Source organism: Epinephelus fuscoguttatus, linkage group LG5 (assembly GCF_011397635.1).
Source record: "Epinephelus fuscoguttatus linkage group LG5, E.fuscoguttatus.final_Chr_v1".
NCBI lineage: Eukaryota > Metazoa > Chordata > Actinopteri > Perciformes > Serranidae > Epinephelus > Epinephelus fuscoguttatus.
In genome coordinates this window covers 20,360,801-20,381,310 of record NC_064756.1, presented here as the reverse complement: position 1 = coordinate 20,381,310, position 20,510 = coordinate 20,360,801, and the positions used below count along the sequence as shown (strand labels likewise).

The 20,510-nt window shown below is 41.0% G+C and overlaps 1 protein-coding gene across 1 annotated transcript in view; it reads right to left on the bottom strand.

Annotated features, from left to right (window-relative positions):
* Window positions 1-822: 822 nt before the first annotated feature.
* The window catches only part of mettl16 (methyltransferase 16, N6-methyladenosin), a 40,264-nt gene continuing 20,576 nt past the window's right edge, over window positions 823-20,510 (bottom strand). The window contains exons 5-10 of the mRNA XM_049576175.1: window positions 20,185-20,300; window positions 19,874-20,016; window positions 15,205-15,274; window positions 11,124-11,213; window positions 3,712-3,885; window positions 823-2,183 (exon numbers count right to left, since the gene is read on the bottom strand). Of these exons, the coding sequence (XP_049432132.1) occupies window positions 1,512-2,183; window positions 3,712-3,885; window positions 11,124-11,213; window positions 15,205-15,274; window positions 19,874-20,016; window positions 20,185-20,300 (1,265 nt within the window). The 3' untranslated portion in view covers window positions 823-1,511. The remainder of the gene's footprint in view (window positions 2,184-3,711; window positions 3,886-11,123; window positions 11,214-15,204; window positions 15,275-19,873; window positions 20,017-20,184; window positions 20,301-20,510) is intronic.

The following is a 20,510-nucleotide window of genomic DNA, read 5'->3' as shown; positions in this document are numbered from 1 at the left end:
ACAACAGAAATACATTTAAATTTGTGATAACCTCAGGTACCTTGTATGTTCACATTAATACTAAATATAATCAACAATTATGATGCAAGAGTGCATCACAATTTATTTGTTGGCTGACTGATCTTTGGCAGCATGAAAGTCATAAATACACGAATGCATCAGTTATTATGATGCAATTATATATTAAACATCATTTTAAAATAGGCCATTCTTCAGTACTTTTACTTTTGGTGTTTTCATTCTATTTTAATGTCATTACTTTTGAACTCTGAACATTTTGAATGGAGGATTTTTTAATGGTTAGATTATTTCTACAATAAATAAATAAAAGATCTAATTACTTCCTCCACCACTGCACATACAACAACATATCAAGCTGTAACTGCAACTTTATTTAGCTGTTACAAAATATGATGTTATAAACCAATTTGATTTTTATTTGGTGGTGGCTCACAAATATAGAAAAGCAGACATTACGGCAACTTACTATAATATACTGTATCTTTAATTCATTTTTCAGTTAATGGATTCATCATTTGTTCTATAAAATGTTAGAAAATTGTGACACAATTTAGAGCCCATGTTGACATCTTTAAATATTTTTTTGTCCAGCCAGGAGTCCAAAACCTAAAGATATTAAAGTGACAATGCTGTGAAACAATTTGAAAACAGCAAATTCTCACATTTGAGGGGCTAAAGCCAGCAAATTTTCTTTGATTAATGACTTAATGACAAATCAATTATAACTTCACCTTTCATGTAATTACTCTTATTACATTAGCCCAAAATCACCCAGAAAAATCCAGACTACTGACTTTAACACATGCAAAGGCTGATGGAAACCTGGTATAACTGAGGGATATGTAGTATGAGAAGGAACTGGGTTTTTGCTTGGAGCACACAAGGAACGTGCACACACATACACATGGCCCTGGATATTCAGAGGTCTTTTCCTGTTATTCACTCGGCTCAGGTCAGGAAGTATGTCGCCTTCCACAGAGTAATAATAACGGACCACAATACTAAAGGTTCTCCAGGAACAGGAAAGACTGAGGGGCTCCAGGAACATCATGAATTAACCAGGCTGTGTGTAAATTTCAGGAAATATTAGGATCAAATTCTAAAGCCATTCAAGAAGACAATGACTAATAAAACAAATAAAGGGTTTCATCTAAATACAAAACATGACAGGAAGACAGTCCCTGATAGAAGAAACACATAGTGTCCTCTTGTGGCCATTTAGATGTACTGCATTGTTAAAAAACACAACAGACCAAAATGCTTGACTGTATATAAAAAATGCAGCACGAAGAGGAAAAGATTTTATAAAAATTAACATTTATTGCAAATGTTTTGGTTTTTTTTTTGACAAAATGCCAATATACAGTATGTATCACCTTACAAGGTATTCTGACTGAGAACAAAAAAATCAGATGATGTTATCTCCTGGAACAAACCTCCAGAAGTCACAGTGACGTCAATTATCATCTGTAAAAATAACATCTGATCATTTAGGGCTTAGCAACCAACCTTAGAAGGGTGTTCTTCAGGTACGTACACAGTTGGTTCATCAGGTCTTTACTCTGACCCTCCACCCAGTGCATCTCAATCACTACTTCGCTGTCTTCCATCATCACGTTCAGCAGACACTTGAACAGGAAGTGTTCGACTGCAGCGGGGCTCAGGGGTCGCTTAGAGGGCGGCTCACCTGCTGCAGCAGGCTCTTCCTGTGGGCTTTTTTCCTGCACTGCATCTGTGCAGGTGGAGGACTCCATGTCCACATCTTCACCTGACACATTCTGTAAGACCTCCTTCTGTTCTGAAGTTGGCGGTACATCTTTGCTCGTCTCATTTGAAGAGGCTCCATTTTCAGTCTGCTCAGCAGACTGCTGCTGTCCAGCTACCTCCTGTGCAGATGTACTTTTGTTTTCAGCGCTATCACCCTGGGTGCTGCTGTTTTTTGTGGAGGCAGACTGGCTTTGAGATGCCGGGGTTGTGGCAGGAGCAGCTGTGGCCACAGTAGGTTGAGAGCTGGTTGCAGTACATTGAGGTGCCCTGGGGAGCTCCCGCAGCTGACGCAATCCCTCACGTCGCTTCTGTCGTCCGTGGATCCAGGTGTTCTCCACAGCTGTTAGAAAGAGGCTCTGCTCCTGCTTTCGACATGGGACACGTTTGTGAAGCACCTGCAGAGCCACACAGAAGATAATCAGACCAATGATGACATTAACTGTGTGTGAACATTAACTGACTGTTGCACAAAATAACGGCTACACGGAAAAAAATGGAATGGATGGAAAAAAGCTGTGACATGTACACTCTAACAGAGTGGTGCAGGAATGAGATCTGAAACCCAGAGATGAGTTAGCATTTTAGCCCTTCTGGTTCCCTCATCTTGAAGTCAGTGGGTTTTTGGTTAAAAGTCTGAAATAAAGTCTGTGGGTCTTTGTTTTGTTCCAAGACAAAATACATCAGTAAAACCATACTCTTGAATTTGGAAGCATTTATGCGTCTATAAAAAGGTGGTTGCTAACAAGTGGCTAAATGAGACTCCAGAGGTTGTCTGGGATATTAAACGTCAGGATTACAAGATGGAAGCTTAGTGGCGGTGACAATGAAGTCATGCCATTGTGGTGTATTTTGTTTAAAGCCTAACCATAGCTTTTTACTTGTGGCCACAAAAATCATAGAAGTACTGTTCATTAGTGAAGATTATGTTCCTGAATAAAACTTGTATCATAAACTTTTGTTTGCCACAGAGCTGATTTTCTATAAAAATCTGAATCCTTTTTGTCAAGACAACCAGGGCAAGACTAATTTCTGGGTTGAAATTCATCCCTGCAGCACTCTATACCATTAGTTCTCAAGCTTTTTGCGCCCAAGCCACACTAAAGGGCAAGATTCTCACACCTGTATTTATATCTGTGCACAAAAGCCGCTATAAGGTGCGTTATCTCTCTTATCATGACATAAATGTTTGTTTTTATTTACTAATATCAAATAACAATTGACAGCCAACTATTACTTGTGAAATATGTAACAAAATGATTCAAGAATTCATTGTAAACTTTTTAAAATGACATCAAAGCACCAATAACACACCCATTTAAACAGGAAATAATGTAAGATAAAGTAATATAATGTGATGTGTCACACACTTATAATTCCCTTTCCTGAATGGCAGTGAATGGTTCCCTGTGAACATTAAATTCAATTAAAATACATTTATTAAGTAGAGTTTGCCTCCTTATTAGGAAATGGGTGGGCCCAACATACTGATACAGTCAATTAAAAATTCATTCACAACTTTTTGTACAGGCCCAGATGAATATTGCAATAAAAATCTTTCCACGGCACATCTGGATTTGCATCACAGCACACCATTTAAGAACCACTGCTCTATACTAGAGACCTGCAAATAGATAGTGTCTTCTTCTGAGGCTGTGGTTCAAGGTTTCGCTGTACTACAATAACATCATGATGTCAAGTATTCCACTTTGCATCCTCGTTGCAATTACATCTCTAATCAGAGCTGTCTCTGTGTAAATGGGTTACCCATGACATGTTAGTGCTTAATGTAAAAAAGACTACTGTGGGCAAAGAAAACAACCATTGTCCCCCCAATGTAATGTCTACAACTTTAGAAAGGCTGACATTTAACCTTGTATTAAACTGTCTTCCTTCTAGCTGTGGTAGTGCAGCGCTAAAGCTTACCCGCAGGTCAGTGAGTGTTTTCTCCAGCAGAGCAGCGATGCTGTCCACAGGGCCGCGGGCGGTACCGCCTAAAGCCGAGGCTTTGGCTTGCAGCTCTTTCAGTCCCGCCTCTGGCAGCGTGAACGACAGGGGCTTCCGCGACTTCTCAAGTTTACGCTTCTTACTGGGAGGAGACTGAGATACAAGAGAGAGAGAGATCAGGAGGAAATGAATAAACAGACTGTGACAGAGTTTCTGGACATGTTAAACAAAATACAGTGGACACATATTAAAAGAGTCTCAAAGGTCGAGTCTAACAGAGAAACAGAGTGGCAGAGGGATGTGTGGGCCAAGTCGAAGATACTTGTGGTTCACAGTCAACAACATTATTTTGCAAGGTTAAGAACAATCTGAAATATGCAGGAAAATATTCACTCTAGATAAATCAGATGGTAAAAGTTACAAATGACTTTTGCTCCAGCCAAAGAGAACAGTATCTCAGCAGATTAGATATAACTCGAGTCCTGCCCCCTTAACTCGAAAATATTTACAGCTATTTTCATGTTGTTCTTACCACACTCTGTGCTCATGCTTTATTTTCCAACATCATTCATCTAAAACTTTAAATATATCTTAGCTGCGCATTGTGAACTAATGTCACTACATTCTTATCTTTTATCTGTTCTGTTAATAATGCTGTTCTTGTATATTTTTAAGTTATATATTGGGGCACAGTGACTTGACTGCTTGAGAAATTTGAGACAACGTCTGTGTTTGCCATTTACATTTTCAGACATGCAACATCAGAGGCTAGACATAAGGTAAGTGATAGTGGCAGTCCAAAAATAACTACGTCCAAAACCAGGCTGCCAACAGAGGGCAAGTAAGGGTGACACACAACAAGCTGTATCACTTTAATGGTATATTTAAAAACACTTTTTTTGTGTTTGAAAATACACAATCAGCTGCACCTAGGAAAATCTTGCAACAAATTCACACATACTGCAGTGCGGTCCAGGTCCAGAGCCGCATATAAGACTCAATCATCGAGTCAAACTCAGAAACATATTTTGCTTTGGTTTTAGCTTCACAGACCACAGGAAAAATATATGGACTTTAAAACTGTGTGACATTTATGACTTTGGTCTCTTCTTTTAAAAAAACAGTCTATATCCTTTTTTCACCTCAACACAGCCCCTCAGGCTTTATCTCCCATTTCCACAAGGGCTAATAAAGGGTTGTGCGTGTACACGGACATAACAGATAGGCAAAGAAGTGCACACACAGAGGTAAAAAAAGCACACATACTTTAGACATTAGGTATAATGTTTCTTTTCTCAGTTATCCAATCAGAGGACCAGTGATGTCATGCAGTTGCTAACCTTGACCGCAATGTGTGTGACTTTTCTCACTTTTGTTTTTCTACAGCCTAATAATACCCCCAAACACTAAGATCTCAATCACAAACCAGTTTAAATCAATGATTATTGATTTTATACTTTTGTTGATGTGGTCAGTATCTACAACGCTTGTAGTTTTCTGACTATACATTTTTTACTTCTCTGCCCCTACTCCAACTCCTGACCTCTTAGATCCTCCAAACAATGTCTTCTTCTTGTCAACTGTCCCTCGAACAAGGCTGATGGGTAAGGGACAATGTGCTTTTGTGGTAGCTGCTCCAAAGCTTTGGAATAACCTTCCACTCTCAATCAAATGCTCCCCCTCGACTGACACTTTAAGACAAATCCTAAAACGTACATGTTTTCAATGGCCTTTGGTTGATTTAAGACAGACACATACATTTTATATTGTTATATATTTGTGTGTCATTCTTTTATTTTGTACAACACTCTGGTCAACTGCGATTGTTTTTAGATGGGCTACTTAAATTAACTTGATTTGATTTATCTCGATGTTGCTATCACTTTTGTTCCAGCAAAATTGGAATTAAAAGCCAACTCCAGATTCACTCGTTTGGCGTGTCTCCTCACTATATTTGTATTTTTTTGGTGCTGTGTCTCCTGTCTGGCACCTGTTCACTACTTTTCATCAAGCCCTGACATCACCTGGGGATTCATGCCTATTACTGTCCCAATCACATAACAAAAAGAAGAAGAAATGACAGGCAGAGGGCAGAGTCTGCAGAAAATTCCACCACCACACGCTTCATAAGTGATGATATGGAGGGACTGCTTCTGTTTGAGTTTCTGCATTGTTTATTATGAAAATCCTGCTGTGTTTAAAGCTGTGATAAAAATCTGTGGTCAAACAGAAGATGGGTGTTCCTTATACGCCACAGGAGGGCGCTCAAACCACGTGAGCTCCTCCTGAACCTGCCGTGAATTAACCACCACTCCTTATTTCTAATCCCCTCTAATGTCACGCTGCGATGGCGGTGGAGGTTATTGCCCAGCCGAGTCCCAGTACAACAGACGCACTGCAGCGATCGTCCCCTACACTTCTACGGCAGCCAATAAGTCAACGCTGCACTGGCAAGCTACTGCAGGCTGACTGGAAGAGGGGAGACAGCGGGGGTCTGCAGCCACACTGTAGTGTGACGGAGCAGACAGCATGGCCGACTGACCTACAAACAGCTGAGGGAAGGAGCAGACTGTGACCTTCACACTGCTGCACTGATCTCAGAGTCAACTTTTGATCACTACTTCATTTTAAAGCATCAGAAGAGTTTGCACCCCCTTGTGTAAATTTATAGTATGATATATATTTACGTTTTGGCTCTGAAAAATAACAAGAGTTTGAAATTAATAAATAAATTCACAGTCTTGCATGCGCTTCATTTTCACTCCCAATCAGAGGTTTTTCTGTCTTGATCATGCATTGATTTTTAGTTAAAATGATGGTCCTTGTGTATGCATGTTCATAAGGGCCAGACATATTTAATTAATGGGTTGATGATGAACGCTGCCTCGTCTGGCTGCTTGTTAGAGCTTCTTTTATTTCTTATTGTTTCTCACAGACGTCTCTTCCCCCTTTTTTACTCCACGCTCTGCAGGCCCTGCAGCTCATTGTACAAGGAAAGAAATCAATAAAATCCATCACTCCAAACCTGTCTGTTTGTACGCAGCATCCTTGACACAAATTCATGCACTAATACATTAGTATATAAACACATACACACATTAAGTCAATATGCACCGATGCAAAGACTCACAGACAAAGAGCATGGAAACTCTCCACTGAATCACATCCTCTTCTGACTCTGCTGCTCTTTCACTCCATTATTAATCCCACTTACACGCTCTCACCTCACTGCATGCTCTCCAAGTCTCTCACACACACACACACACACACACACACACACACACACACACACACACACACACACACACTATGGGTAAATGACAACCTCACAATGAAAGCCTGGCCTAATTTTAAAAACTAGGAACAGTAAAAGCCTCCAAGTCCAATAAGAGCTGCTCTCTCCAGATATAATGTCATTCAATCACCAATCTTAATGGTGAGTGCACACACACATGCACGCACACACACGGAAAAACACCATGCTGCAGATATCACCTTCAGGCAAACATCACCCCTCTTCTCCCAGCCCCCATTTCCTTCTTGTCAAGTCCGAGCACCCCCTGCATGGACTCCTGAACTCTGGACTTCTTGGACCTCCTCCTGCCAGAGGCCTGTGTGAGCAACAATACGCCCCAGGGCTCAGATAAAACCTGGCTGCCTCCGTCTATTCTGTCTGCATGTGCTCTAATCTCACCATCCACAGTCTCCGTTCCTGTGTCTGTTTTTGCTGGATTTATTTATCTGCATCTTGTTTCCTTCAGTTATAATTCATTTTATCCGTCCTCTGCATCTTTCCCTCTTGGTAATGAGAACGTCTTTATAATATCCCACCTTTAAAAAGGAGAATTAAATATTGAATTACTTCATAAACACCCAAGAACAAAAGGCTCGTAGTCAACAGCTGTGTTGCTCTGTGGTCAAACCATACTCATGTTTTCTAGGGCTGCACTAAACTAAAGCCTCTATAGGACAATATACTGGGGAATGTGTGCAAGAAAGAGACAGATACCAAGATAAACGCTATGACCAAATACTGATTTTACAGATTTACTCAGCTGATTTAGCAATAAACTCGTATAACATCGTCAGATCAAAATCAACAGTTAAGCCTGATTCATGGTCCTGCGGCATACCTACGACGTACCTACGTCGTTGCTGTGACGCCGTCGTGAACCCTTCGAACTTCTCTGTCACTCCATTTTGTCGCGGTGCAATTCACCGCCAGAGCAGCAGGGGGCTGCGTTACTTTCCTGAATGGTTATCGTTGTCTCTAGTTGATTCTTTGTTTAGCTTCCGGCTTTTCCAGTCACAGTGAACAATGGTGACCGAGAGAGAGAGAATCTTGATTTAACGCAGGACCATAAATCAGGCTTTAGGGGCGTTGGTAGCGTAGTGGATACCCCATGTACAGAGGCGATGCCTCGCTGCAGCGGTCGCAGATTCGACTCCGGCTTGCAAACATTTGCTGCAGGTCCCCCCCCCCCCAACTTTCTCTCTCACCCTATTTCACTATCCTATTCATTAAAGGCAAAGCCTGAAAAAAATAATCTAAAAAAAAAAAAAATTAAAAAAAAAAAATTAAAATCAGGCTTTAAAAAAAAGAACCAAAATCGATGCGGCAGAACCAGAGATATCGTCCTTTTTGCCCCCCCAACTCTTCTTCCCCATTGAAACATGATGCCTATATAACCCACAATGCAACTCGACTCCTGTGCAGTTCGGACAGTGATTTGTGTGCCAGTAGTAGCTAATGTAGCCTTGAGCGGGCTACAGAGGTCTGTTTACTTCATGACAAACCACCATTCCTTTTCAAACTTGTAGTCGACAGTCGTGACCATAGATCGTAACTACCACGTGCACAACGTGTCTCCACTTCCCCCCGCTATAAACAAATAAAGCCAAAATATCCCAGATACGGCCCCTGTCATGGTGATGTCATTTCGAGTCAGAGCAGCAAGCAACACCACTGACTGCTAGCACACCAATTGGCACACACAGCTGTCAATCATGACATTAAACACCCTTTTTTAGTAACAAATAACTAACTAAAACTTAGCAGAAAAAAAACACTCGAACATCTGGCCCATGTATTTCAAACACAAGAAGACATGGTCCCGAATTCCTGCCCAGGGACAACAGATGAATATTAGCTTATAGCTAATTGTGGTGCAGCTAAGTAGCTGTGCACTGTCTCTGTTAAATAAATAAATATACATACAGCAGCATAAAAAGAACAACCTATTTAATCTAAATTCATTTGACATGTCCCATCCACTAACAAGGAGGGGGCGGGGTTTATAACCTATACTGCAGCCAGCCACCAGGGGGCGATCGTGATGATTTGGCTTCACTTTTAGGTAGCTGTCACGTTGTCTATCGTTATTATACAGTCTATGGGTGTGATTTACAAAACAGCAGTGCTTTTCATTATGCTAATGTGTCTCCTCTCTCCCCTCGCATCTTACGGCCCTGACACACCAAGCTGACAGTCTGCCGTCTGTCAGTACCTGATGCTCTAGTTCTTATGGTGTGTCACTGCTGGCGCTAGTTGGCCCTTGTCAACTTTTTTTTCCAGCCGATTTAGCATGCTGAATCACGTCAGAGCTGGTGATGAATGAAATCACTCCAACTCAGTGCATGGGAAGAAAAACAGAAGTGAGGAAAGTAAACAAAAGACCAAAGTCAAGAGTTCGCAATATTGAAACAAACTTGTCGTATTACTACTTCTTAGTCACTGAGCTCTTTAGCAAAAGTGGTTCATAAAAATTTGTGTTATTGTTCGCAAGCTGATGGTTGATATCCTTTGTTCTTTCACCAATGGGTTGTCGTGTTATTGTGCTAACTGGCTAATTAGTATGCTGCTGGTTTAGAGACTTACTTCCTCTCACGCAGACGCAGACCATACATGCTAGTTGGCCATTGACTGTAGTCTTTGCAATGTTTTAAGCTGCAACTTTTCCAAACACAGGCTCTGTGAGGCAACAGTCAGCCTCCATCACCGCTAGTTCTTTGACGTCTGTTTGGAATATCGGAGCCTTTAACTCCTTTCAGCAAGGATGTGAGAGAGATGCCAGGAAGAGTGTTTCCTCGCTCTAAGCTCCTCCAAAAGCTTCTTCTCTCCTCATCTCCTCAAGGTGCATTAAAAGGACTGGAATATCCTCCATGACGGCAAAGGGGGAATGATTTTGGGGGCCACGGGAGAAGAGTGGACCCATGGAAGCATAAGTTAGGGTAATAAAAAAGCACCCAATCTTTCAGACTTCACACAGTTCACTCTAAAGCCACAAAAAGATTTAGATTGGTACATTAGTTTTAGTTTAACGGTCACCTGGGTGGTTAAATAAAGTTTGACCAAACCTGACAACAGGGAAGAAAACAAGGTGAATATAATTGTAGTAATAGTAGCTTGCAGGCTGACCTGGTAATAAAGGGGTAAGTAGGTCACCACTGCATGCATGTCACATATGTTATAGTCTATATGTAACTTTAATGAGCACCCCCATCAACATACATATATACCAGACGTCCATAGGAACACATGCATGCAAGCAGAATTAGGTAGTCAACCATGTAAGGGATTACACATGCAGAAACTACTGTCATGTAAGCACACACACGTGGTGGTGGTGGTGGGGGGTCTGTGTAGCAATGATGGCGAGAAGCTCTTGAGTGTAAATGATGGTGGATGTGCGTCAAAGTGAAGAAGGAGGAGGAGGAGGGTGGCAGGAGAAATGTAGGCCAATCATTCTGCTCAACTGCTTTTATGCTGAAAAGGCCAAAACAGAGAAGAGACCAACAAAACACAAACAGTCGTCGTCCCACAGCCTCTGCTGAACCTGCTGACCACCTCAATCTGCTGTCACTCAAACACTATTATCAGTGATCTAGCTGTTGTGGCGACTTCACTGTCGCTGCTTTCTATTTATTTCCAACTCTCTCACTGTCCAGACAAGACAATGGTTTGGTGTGTGTGCACACAGTCCTGCCCTGGCAACTGTTGCCTGGATACAGCATGTTAAAAATCACACAAACATCTCCCCAGAGGAGGAAGGAGTAAGTGCTTCTAATGGAACGGAGCTGGAGGGAGAGAGGATGCAGTGTAGAGAGGGGCGGGAGGATGGAGGTGGTGCATTATTGAGGAGGGAGCATTTAGGTTTTTAGAAATACCCGGTTCAAGCATCAGAATGACCAAAACCGTTGAGATTACTTACCTACGTATTGACTTATGGTACCAAATGTCAAGCCTATGTCTTGGTATCATTGATGCATATCGGTGCTGAATTTAATTACCCAGCAATAATGGTCCCAAAACAATCTGCTGAGCCTAAAATGTGCAACAGGACTGTTGTTTCTAAAGTGAACAAAAGGGCAGAATTTCTCCTCAGACTTACCGGAACAGTCACATCATCGTAGAAACTCCAGGCCAGCGCCCACCTCATCGTCCGTCCCTGGCAGAACTCTGTGTGCGTCACTTTGGGTACCTGAGAACAAAATAAAAAGATCAGCACTGCCTCGATCGCTGCACGCCGCAGACTTCACAAGGCACAGCTTACTTTAAAATCTACAATACTAAAGTCACCAGACTAGTGATGACATGAGCCACACATTGAATACAATGGACATTATTGCAGATAAACTGATGACCTTTGCTTAATAATGTGTTACTCTAATTATATTTCAGTATGTAGATGTTCTGTTATTTTTGGCTGTGTGACAGCACTCCAAATTATAGGATTACACATATTATAAAAACTTGCAAATACATTGGAAAAGATTTTTTGAAAAAAAATGGTAAATATGGTTTTCTTCTTTGTAACTAGGGCTAGACGAGAACCACATGACTGAAGTATTGAGCTTGTAACCATCATTTAGTGTTGTATACTGACACTAAAATATTTGCAATATCATGCCATTAAAATTGTACAATACCCCATTTTATTAGTGTTGGTACTTTAAGAATGACAGCGTTTTAATAAGCTGTATTTCCTACGAGTTGCGTCAATGTGCGACAGTGGTCCGCCGCAACATGCACACTAATAGTACCCTGCTGAGTATCTGTGCAGCGCTCTGCCTCCACTTCCTGCAGGCATAGTGGGAGACTGTTCAAGGCTTTTCGACAACACAGAGGCAAGAAGGAAAATATAGCGTTATTTGGCTGACATAGGCAACAGTCAGGGTAAGCCCACGGACACCACAAAGGTCGTCTGTAAAAGATGTTTTAAACCTACACTGTAGGGTTGCAACGGTATGAGATTTTCACAGTACGATAACCATCTCAGAAAATGCCGCGGTTTCATGGTATCACGGTAACCCAGTATTAAAAGATTACTTTTACTATAAGACAAAATAACCCTGCAAGGACAGAAAAGAGATGGGTTATTTTTCGTTGAATAAATGTTTTATTATTACAATTGAAACTTGAAATCTTTTTCAAATATCATACATAAGCAAATGTACACGGTTTGATAACTGTCAATTTTCATTCCACGGTATAATATTGCAACCCTACTTCACAGAACAAAGGAGCTGACACATCCAACTTAGCGAAGTGTCTCACCAAGAGACAAGCTGACAGGTTAGTGAATGTGACAGGTAACAAACGGTGTCTATGCCCTCGGATATACAAGTCAAACAAGAACCTTTGTCACCATCAGAGTTTGACAAGGCAGTTAAGGGCAATGATTACTGTTTGTCTTGATCTTTTTATTGCTTTGTTCAAGCACTTTGGGCTGCATTCGTGCATGAAAGGTGCTCTATAAATAAAGTTTACTATTATTATTATTATTATTATTATTATCTTAGCTAACTTAAAGTGACAAACATCTCTAAACATTCCCACTGGTAACGTTGACTCACCATAATTTGCATGCTGCCAAAAATCAGGGGTTCCCAAGTATGCAGCTCAACAACACCAGTTATAAATGATCAATTTGTACCCAATCAATACTGATATGGTAATCATGATGTACATTTTTGTCAATAATCTTTTCTATCATGAGAAAATGCACTCTGACCTGGAGTAGTAATAATAATGAGTCACTGGCTTCGTTTAGGTCTCTCCTAAAAACATTCTTCTGTCGGAAAGCATATCCTGACTTTATCTGAGCTATCTATTTTATTGCAATCTGATTTTAATGCCCATTTATTATCTTGCTTTTAGCTTTGGCCTTCCATATTTTATCTTTTACTTGCTGATATTTTATGACATGCTATTTGTTTTATTCTTCTTGTGTTTTATTGTGCAGCACTTTGTTACTGTGTTTTGAAAAGTGCTATATAAATAAAGTTTATCATCATTATTATTATTATTATTATTATATCTGGTTGTAGATGTAACATCAAAATCAAAGAAATCACATAAACTCAAGTACAGGGACATCATCATAAGTGCTATATCGTAGGCAACTGGACTTTGGAGGCTTCTTCACTTCTAACTGACTGGTGCAGAGTCACAGGCAGGCTTGACACACAAGATGGCTGGGTGGGTCAATGACTCTGTGAGGGTTCACACCCACACAGAGTTTGAAGCCTGTGACTCTGCACCAGTCTGTTTGAACTGAATAAGCTTCTTGGATGAGAGGAGAAACGTCTTCAAGAAACTCAAGCAAGCCTACGATATAACACTTATGATTACCAGGACCCGGGTGACTGAGAATCTTCACCGACATCTAGGGGACATCAGATTGCTGCGTAACATGTAAAAGCTTTAATAACACAATGACTTTGATCTAATTATTTACAATCATTTAATTATTGTTATAAATGTACTAATTCATTGTCAACAGCAAACCTACATAAAAATGCAAATAAACAAAAAACACTAAACAGCACATAAACTGCAATTGTATTGAGTGTGAATAATAAATATAAATTATATTAACTGTAAGTCTGACCCTTCCTGGATTATTAGCAGTGTACAGGCCATTTAGTCAAATTATTTCCTAATGTTTTAGGTTTATGAAGTGGTATTCTTTCAGTATCGGTATCAAGATATTTAGGCAGGTATCGTATTGAAATCATAATGTTGGTGTTGTGACAAGAACATTGTCATCACCTCAGTTATTATCATTTTGTTTTTAACCAAACCACTGCGATACGTTGCTTTTTCACCCGAGTAAAAAAACATCCACACCATCACAGTCCTGTGTAACATGACCAGGAAAAAATAACTAACTTAACACCAATGGGAAGAAAATATGGTTGCTTCCTTATCCATGGAAATGACAGCGCTCGCATCCTTATCAATCGATGCTGACTGAAAAATATATGAATTCAATACTAATGGAATAAAATGATGGATCAAAACAACATAAAACCTTTGTCCATAAACAAAACTTAAGGCAGCTGGAGCCACTGAACCAGTCTGATATCACTGTTTGAACATTATGTGATAAAATTTAACAGCTTTACATAACCAAATCATTCTAGAAAGCCCGCACTGACTCCTTGACATGTGACACCCTTTGATAGTGTGATGCAGCGTAAACTGCTCAGTCTGCAGGTTTGGTGAAGGTGAGGGAATTACAATCTGATGAAAACTGAGACGTGTCTCCTGCTGTTGAGTTTTGGCCTCAGTGAGCTCCACATCTCTGATAGTGGGAGAGAAAATAAAGATCCATGATGTGAGAAAGACTCACATGTGGTGTGAAAAGCCTCGTGCTAACAGAGCACTTTAAGTGTCTCTTAGGACTGCCTCTGTAAATACGACGAGGAGGGTCACTAAGTTGAAGGTCAGAGGTCAGCCAGCTCTGTAGCTGGGACGTTCACATTTGCTAAATTAAAAAACACAAAGAGAGATGAGGAGACACCGGAGAGGAGATGGAGTAATGGGTGATAAAAGCATTAGCATATTAACTAGGCCAGGTTTCTGTTTACACACACTTTAAAAAGAGGCAACAGTCTCGTCTCTGGACGTTAGCCAAGGCTGCACTCACTCTGATGAGCAGCGACAGCACCCGAAAACCTCTGGAGGAGCTTTGAGGGATGGCAGGTGGAGATTCTGGTTGTGTTTTTTGAGCATGTGAGGGAAGTGACTGGCACAGGACCAGAGGCCTGCAGCAGTCAGAAGTCATGTGCTGGGCTATTAGTTAGGCTAATGACGCTAATACACGTTAGCTACAGAGTGTCGTGTGATGCAGTCATGCACCGCTACCAGACATCAGCTCCTTCATGGCTCGTTTGTGACACTGCTTAGTGGGCTTGTTAGAAAGAGCTGATGTGTTTGACTTCTCTGTGTGTTTGCTGCCCTGACAGTGACGACCGTGTGCTCCTAACGTCAATACAGAGTCCTAGAAGGGTGTTGGGGTTTGAGCAGCGAAGCGAAGATTGTTTTAACAAGCCATTATCAAACCCTGCACAGAAGGGGCACCTTGCTGCATGAACATACTGAGATCAAAAGCTGTGGCTGCTTTGTAACTGATTGACTGCAGAGGATGCAGATGCATTTGTGCGTTTGCCTGGGTTTGTACTCACCCCTTGCTTCCTCAGCTCCTCTTTCAAAGGTGCCAGGCTACACTTCTTCCCCAACATGCAGCTGTACCACCTGCAGAAAGAAGAATCCATATTAACCAGCTGTGTGTCTCTGTGTTAGCAGGCACAAGCTACCAAGCAGAGATCAAACGAGTCAAGGTGAGCTTTTGGGAGCAACTCAAACACAGAAAGTAAAACATGAGACAGGAAAAACATCCGTGTGTGTGTGTGTGTGTGTGTGTGTTGCACAGAGGAGGAAAAGCTGTTTTGAAGTCGTCCCTTGACGGAGGCCTGATCAATAATCTCTGCTGTGCAATAAAGAGGAGAGGTTGGTCTTGATCAATAAACAGCAGAGTCCAGTCGGGGAAGATGGAGGAAAGGTAAACACATCAGGCAGGCGGAGTGGAAGGAAGACTGGTCAGTGTTCACAAAGCTTCTCAGGGTTTGTTTAGTTTTCACTTGACATTATTGGAAGCTAATTATCTGGTCTGTATTTTATGGAAGCCCACTGCTGCCAGTGTGATTAGAAAAAAGATGTTGTAAGTCATGAGACAATCTTTAAAAATAATGACTTATTTATCTGAAAATAGTGACTTATCTCAAAATAATAATAAAAAAAACTCTTAAAATAATGAGTTAGTACCTCAAAATAATGAGTATTTCAAAAATGATGACTTAATATCTTAAAAAGGTGACTTAGTATCTCAATATAATGAGTTAGTTTCTCAAAATAGTGAGTTAGTATCTTGAGTATTAAGTATGTCAAAATAATGACTAAGACCCACGCAAAACAACTTTGTTTTTTCAAAATAGTGAGTTAGTATCTCAAAATAATGACTTAGCAACTTAAAATGACACCATATTAAGATAATGAGTTAGTATCCCCAAAAAATAAATTAGTACCTCAAAATAATGAGTCAGTATCTCAAAATAGTCACTTAGTTTCTCTAAATGACTACAGCTCTCAAAAAATGACTTTTATAAAAGAGTGACTTAGTATCTTGAAATAGTGAGTCACCATTTTAAAATAATGAGTTGGTATCTCAAAATGTCTTATTATCTTAAGATAATGAGTTGGTATCCCAAAATAATAAATTAGTATCTCAAAAATTGACTTATTACCTCCGCCAAGGAGGTTATGTTTTCTTCTGTTTGTTTGTCTGCAAAATAACTCAAAAAGTTCTGAACGGATTTTGATGAAATTTTCAGGAAATGTTGATAATGGCACAAGGAACAGTGGATAAAATTTTGGTGGTGATCGGTTGAAGCGAAGTGGATAAAATAATAAAATGGCGGGAAATCCGAGCTGCTTGGCGGAGGTCTTCGCTCTCCGAGTGCTCTAGGTTTTTTGGGAGCGTATCTATGTTCTCAGGGTTCTATGTTCCCCACTTAACACTGCAAAAAAGCTTCTATGTTCCCCGCTTACACAAAAAAAGGTTCTATGTTTCCTGGGTTCTATGTTGCCCACTCAACCATGCGGGAAACATAGAACCTTTTTTGTGTAAGCAGGGAACATAGAACCTTTTTTGCAGTGTTAAGTGGGGAACATAGAACCCGGGAAACATAGAACCCTGGGAACATAGGGATGACCCAGGTTTTTCAAGGTAGTGGCTTTAGTAAAAATAATATTATTAGTATCTCAAAATAAAGAGTTATTATCATCAGTCTCTAAATAATGACTGAGTATCTCAAAATAGTGACTTAATATCTCAAAATGAGTTAGTATCTCAAACTAATAAAAATAATCAAATCGAAATACTGAGAAACTTTCTTGCAATAATGACTCAGTATCTTAAAAATTGTCTTTGTATTCTTGTATCCTATGTAATTTTTTATTGAGAAATCTCATCATGAGATTCAAAACTCAAACTATTTTGACATGTCATTCTAATGACTTACAGGATCTTTTTTTTTCCATCACGCTGGCAGAGATGGGCTTCCATAGTAGTTAATCACCACAGCCCGGATACAAAAAAAAAAAAAAACAACCCCAAGAAACACTGTAAATATGATATTTAAAGCACACAGATTTTCTTCCAAACTGGGTACAGGTACACAAAGATCCAAGAAAGTTTTTTGATCATATCTCTCTAAACTATACTCTGACTGTCCAGCTGCTAAAATTCTGATTTAAGAAGCTCTGACTTAATTAAAATGTTGATACAGTCATCTGATTTGCCTTCAAACATATGGCCACTGCAGTAAGGTTTTCTAAGCAGCAACAAGTGTGTGTTTGGTCTCTCAGGCCACACACTCTCTCCACTTCTTAGTGCCGTAGGCAGCCTGTAAGGAGGCCTGCAGTCTCTACTAAAGGGCTGACAAGAGTACTTCAGCGTCCTCTGCATGATTCTGTTTGGGTTTTTTTTTAAAACCTTAATTAACTGGCAACCATTCCTATCCATCCATCCATTTTCGTAACCACTTATTCTGTTGGAGGTCGCAGGGGTGGGGGGGTGGGGGGGGGGGGCTGGAGCCTATCCCAGCTGACATTGGGCAAGAGGCGGGGTACACCCTGGACAGGTCACCAGACTATCACAGGGCTGACACATAGAGACAGACAACCATTCACACTCACACATGGACTGTGGGAGGAAGCTGGAGTACCCAGAGAGAACCCACGCTGACACAAGGAGAGCATGCAAACACAGAAGGGCCCTTCCTGGGATTGAAACAGGAACCCTCTTGCTGTGAGGCTACAATGCTAACCACTACACCACCGTGCCTCCCCAACCATTTCTATAATCAATCAAAATTATTTACAAAGCAAAAATGTCTCTGATTTGAGCTTCTAAAATTTCAGAATAAGATGTTTTTCTCAGTTCCATATTGTTGTATAGTGAATATTTTTGGATTTGAGACAAAACAAGAAGCTGAAGACGTCACAGAGAAATTTTGATTTTCATTTTGACTATTTTTCACAATTTGCTGACATTTTATGGAATAAACTACGAATCAAGGAAATAATTGACAGAATGAACATTGATAAAAATAATAGTTGAAGCTTTAGTTATGTCTCTCCAAAAAAAAAAACAAAAAAAAAAACCTAGAATTGAAGCGCAATATGAAGTAAAGGACTGTGTTTTTTGTGATGAAGATGCAAATACATCAAGGGACCTAAATGGGATTTTAAGCAGCGTTAGCTCATTATTAACACAGCTATTTACATACACATTAGTACAGAAAGCATGATAACCAGTTTAAAGTTATATGAATGCACAAAAGTGCAGTAAATTTTTATTCCTTTTAGGTTAAAGGACCTCTAACTTTAGCTGAAACCTAAGCCATATTATTAAATATATAAAAGACACAACGTCACACCCAACGACTGATGAAATCACATCTTAAAGAACAGTTTTGACTTGAGAAGGGACGATGATTTGTAATCAGTTTAGGGATGTTAGATGCCCTGAGGGGGTGAAGGGGAGTGGGAGAGCAACATGTCAGCCTCAGTTGACACAATGAAATATTGAACAGCTCTAATATTCACAGATGTTCCCCATTTTTCAACACAGTGGGGAGGAACACCCGAAGCAGTTCTCCAGCTTCCCTCCTCCTCCTCCTCCACCGGCAGCTTTTCAAACATCCCAGAGTGTGCAGCTGCATCAGCATCCACATTCTCTCTTCACATGTGAAGCACGTATGATTACAATCTTATTAGCAGAGATAGTAATTTTCATATCAATGGCGTGATAAATGAGTATTACCTCATTTCTAACTGGGGTTTTGGATGTGTGTTATTCTGGGATGTAAGGTATCTCGCCCCTGTCTGACAGTAATTACACTTCAGTGCAAAAAAGAGGAGAGAAAGAGGGAGCAGGGCGGGGTGGTGAGGGCGTCTCAGAGGACCAATCGGTGAAGCTGGCAGTGTTTCCATGGACACCTGGTGGCTCTGGTGTCCCAGCATGCATTTGGGAGTGACAGCCGGCTCTGGTTGGTTTGGCCCGAGCCGCAAACCTGTTAAATTCGACTAGATTTTTATCTCACTTCCTTTCCTTGTGACACGACTGTAACACAGAGCACCACAGGACCAGGCAGGTGTTAAAATGGGTCCCTCTCAGGGCCGCTCATCTTTCCAGTGACGCATTATGCAAACACACACTGCATACAGCACACACACACTTGCTGTACTCCCCTTTAGGATGCAAAGCAGGTGTGGCATGTCTAATCTGTTTTAATAGCCCCACTCTGCAGCTCCCTCTATCTGTGTCTCACTCTGCTGCCCCGGTGACAGCCCTGGTAACGGGGGAGGGTAACGTGACGGCCGCTAGAGACACCCCCATCCACCCACCCAAACACAGCTGTTCCCTGTGGGCTCCCGGATACAGTGCAGGGCGAGCTTGTGCCAGAATCATTAAACCAAGTGTGGGTGACAGCTCCATTAATGTGCAGCGACCCATCTGCACATTTCACCTCTTGGTGTCTCCCCTTCACTGGCGCTCTCAGCAGCCATTTAAACCTCTTGAAGCCTCTCCAAAGAGCACAAAACTGCAGTGCTCTTGTTCATCCATCTGCCACTTCAGATATGTAGCTGTGTAACCCTGAGTACTTGAGAGTTTCTGGCTCAATAAATTAATTTACATTTGGTTTTACACTCACAACAGATTCGCCTGCACCTACAGGGAGAAATTATTTTTGAATCAGGTTTGATTTTGCAGGTCACAGTCCGGCTCACCGCAAGCGTTTCTTGAGCTGCAGGCTGTCATGAATGATCCTCTTGACAAACTCCAGTTCCCCGCCCTCCGCCATGATCTCCGTCACTCCTCCTGTGTTCACTGAACTGGGAGGAGGTCGCCGTGAGTTCCTGGAGTTCACCCCCTGGAGAGGCGCAACAAGGCAGACAGAGCTTAAGATAAATCCTATTAGAAGCTTGTTACTATCATGTAAACAAACACGGGGAACAAGTACAGTGTTTACTCTCAATGAGCCAAACACCTCTGTTCACCGGTGAGACATCTAAAATGTTAAAGGCAGGGGAACATGTACCTTTGCTTCAAGCTGGTTGGCAAAAAAAGGAGGGTTGCACATGCAGAAGTCGTACACTATCTCTGTCTCTTCTTTCAAGGCGTCCATTAGTAAAGTCTTCTGAGGAACTTTGACAACTAGGATAGTGAAAACACAGTGAGGTGAGGCAGGGATTTGTTTCAGCTGGATGTTTTTGCTAATCAACAAGGTTAAAGAACTCTAAACAATGTGCAAACTCAGGCTCTCCCACAAAAAAGTCACCAGTCATGACAGAAACAAGTTAAAATCTTTGCTTCTTGGGCCAAAACTACAGCCTTCGTTCACACTATGAGACTGTGCAGGCTTTT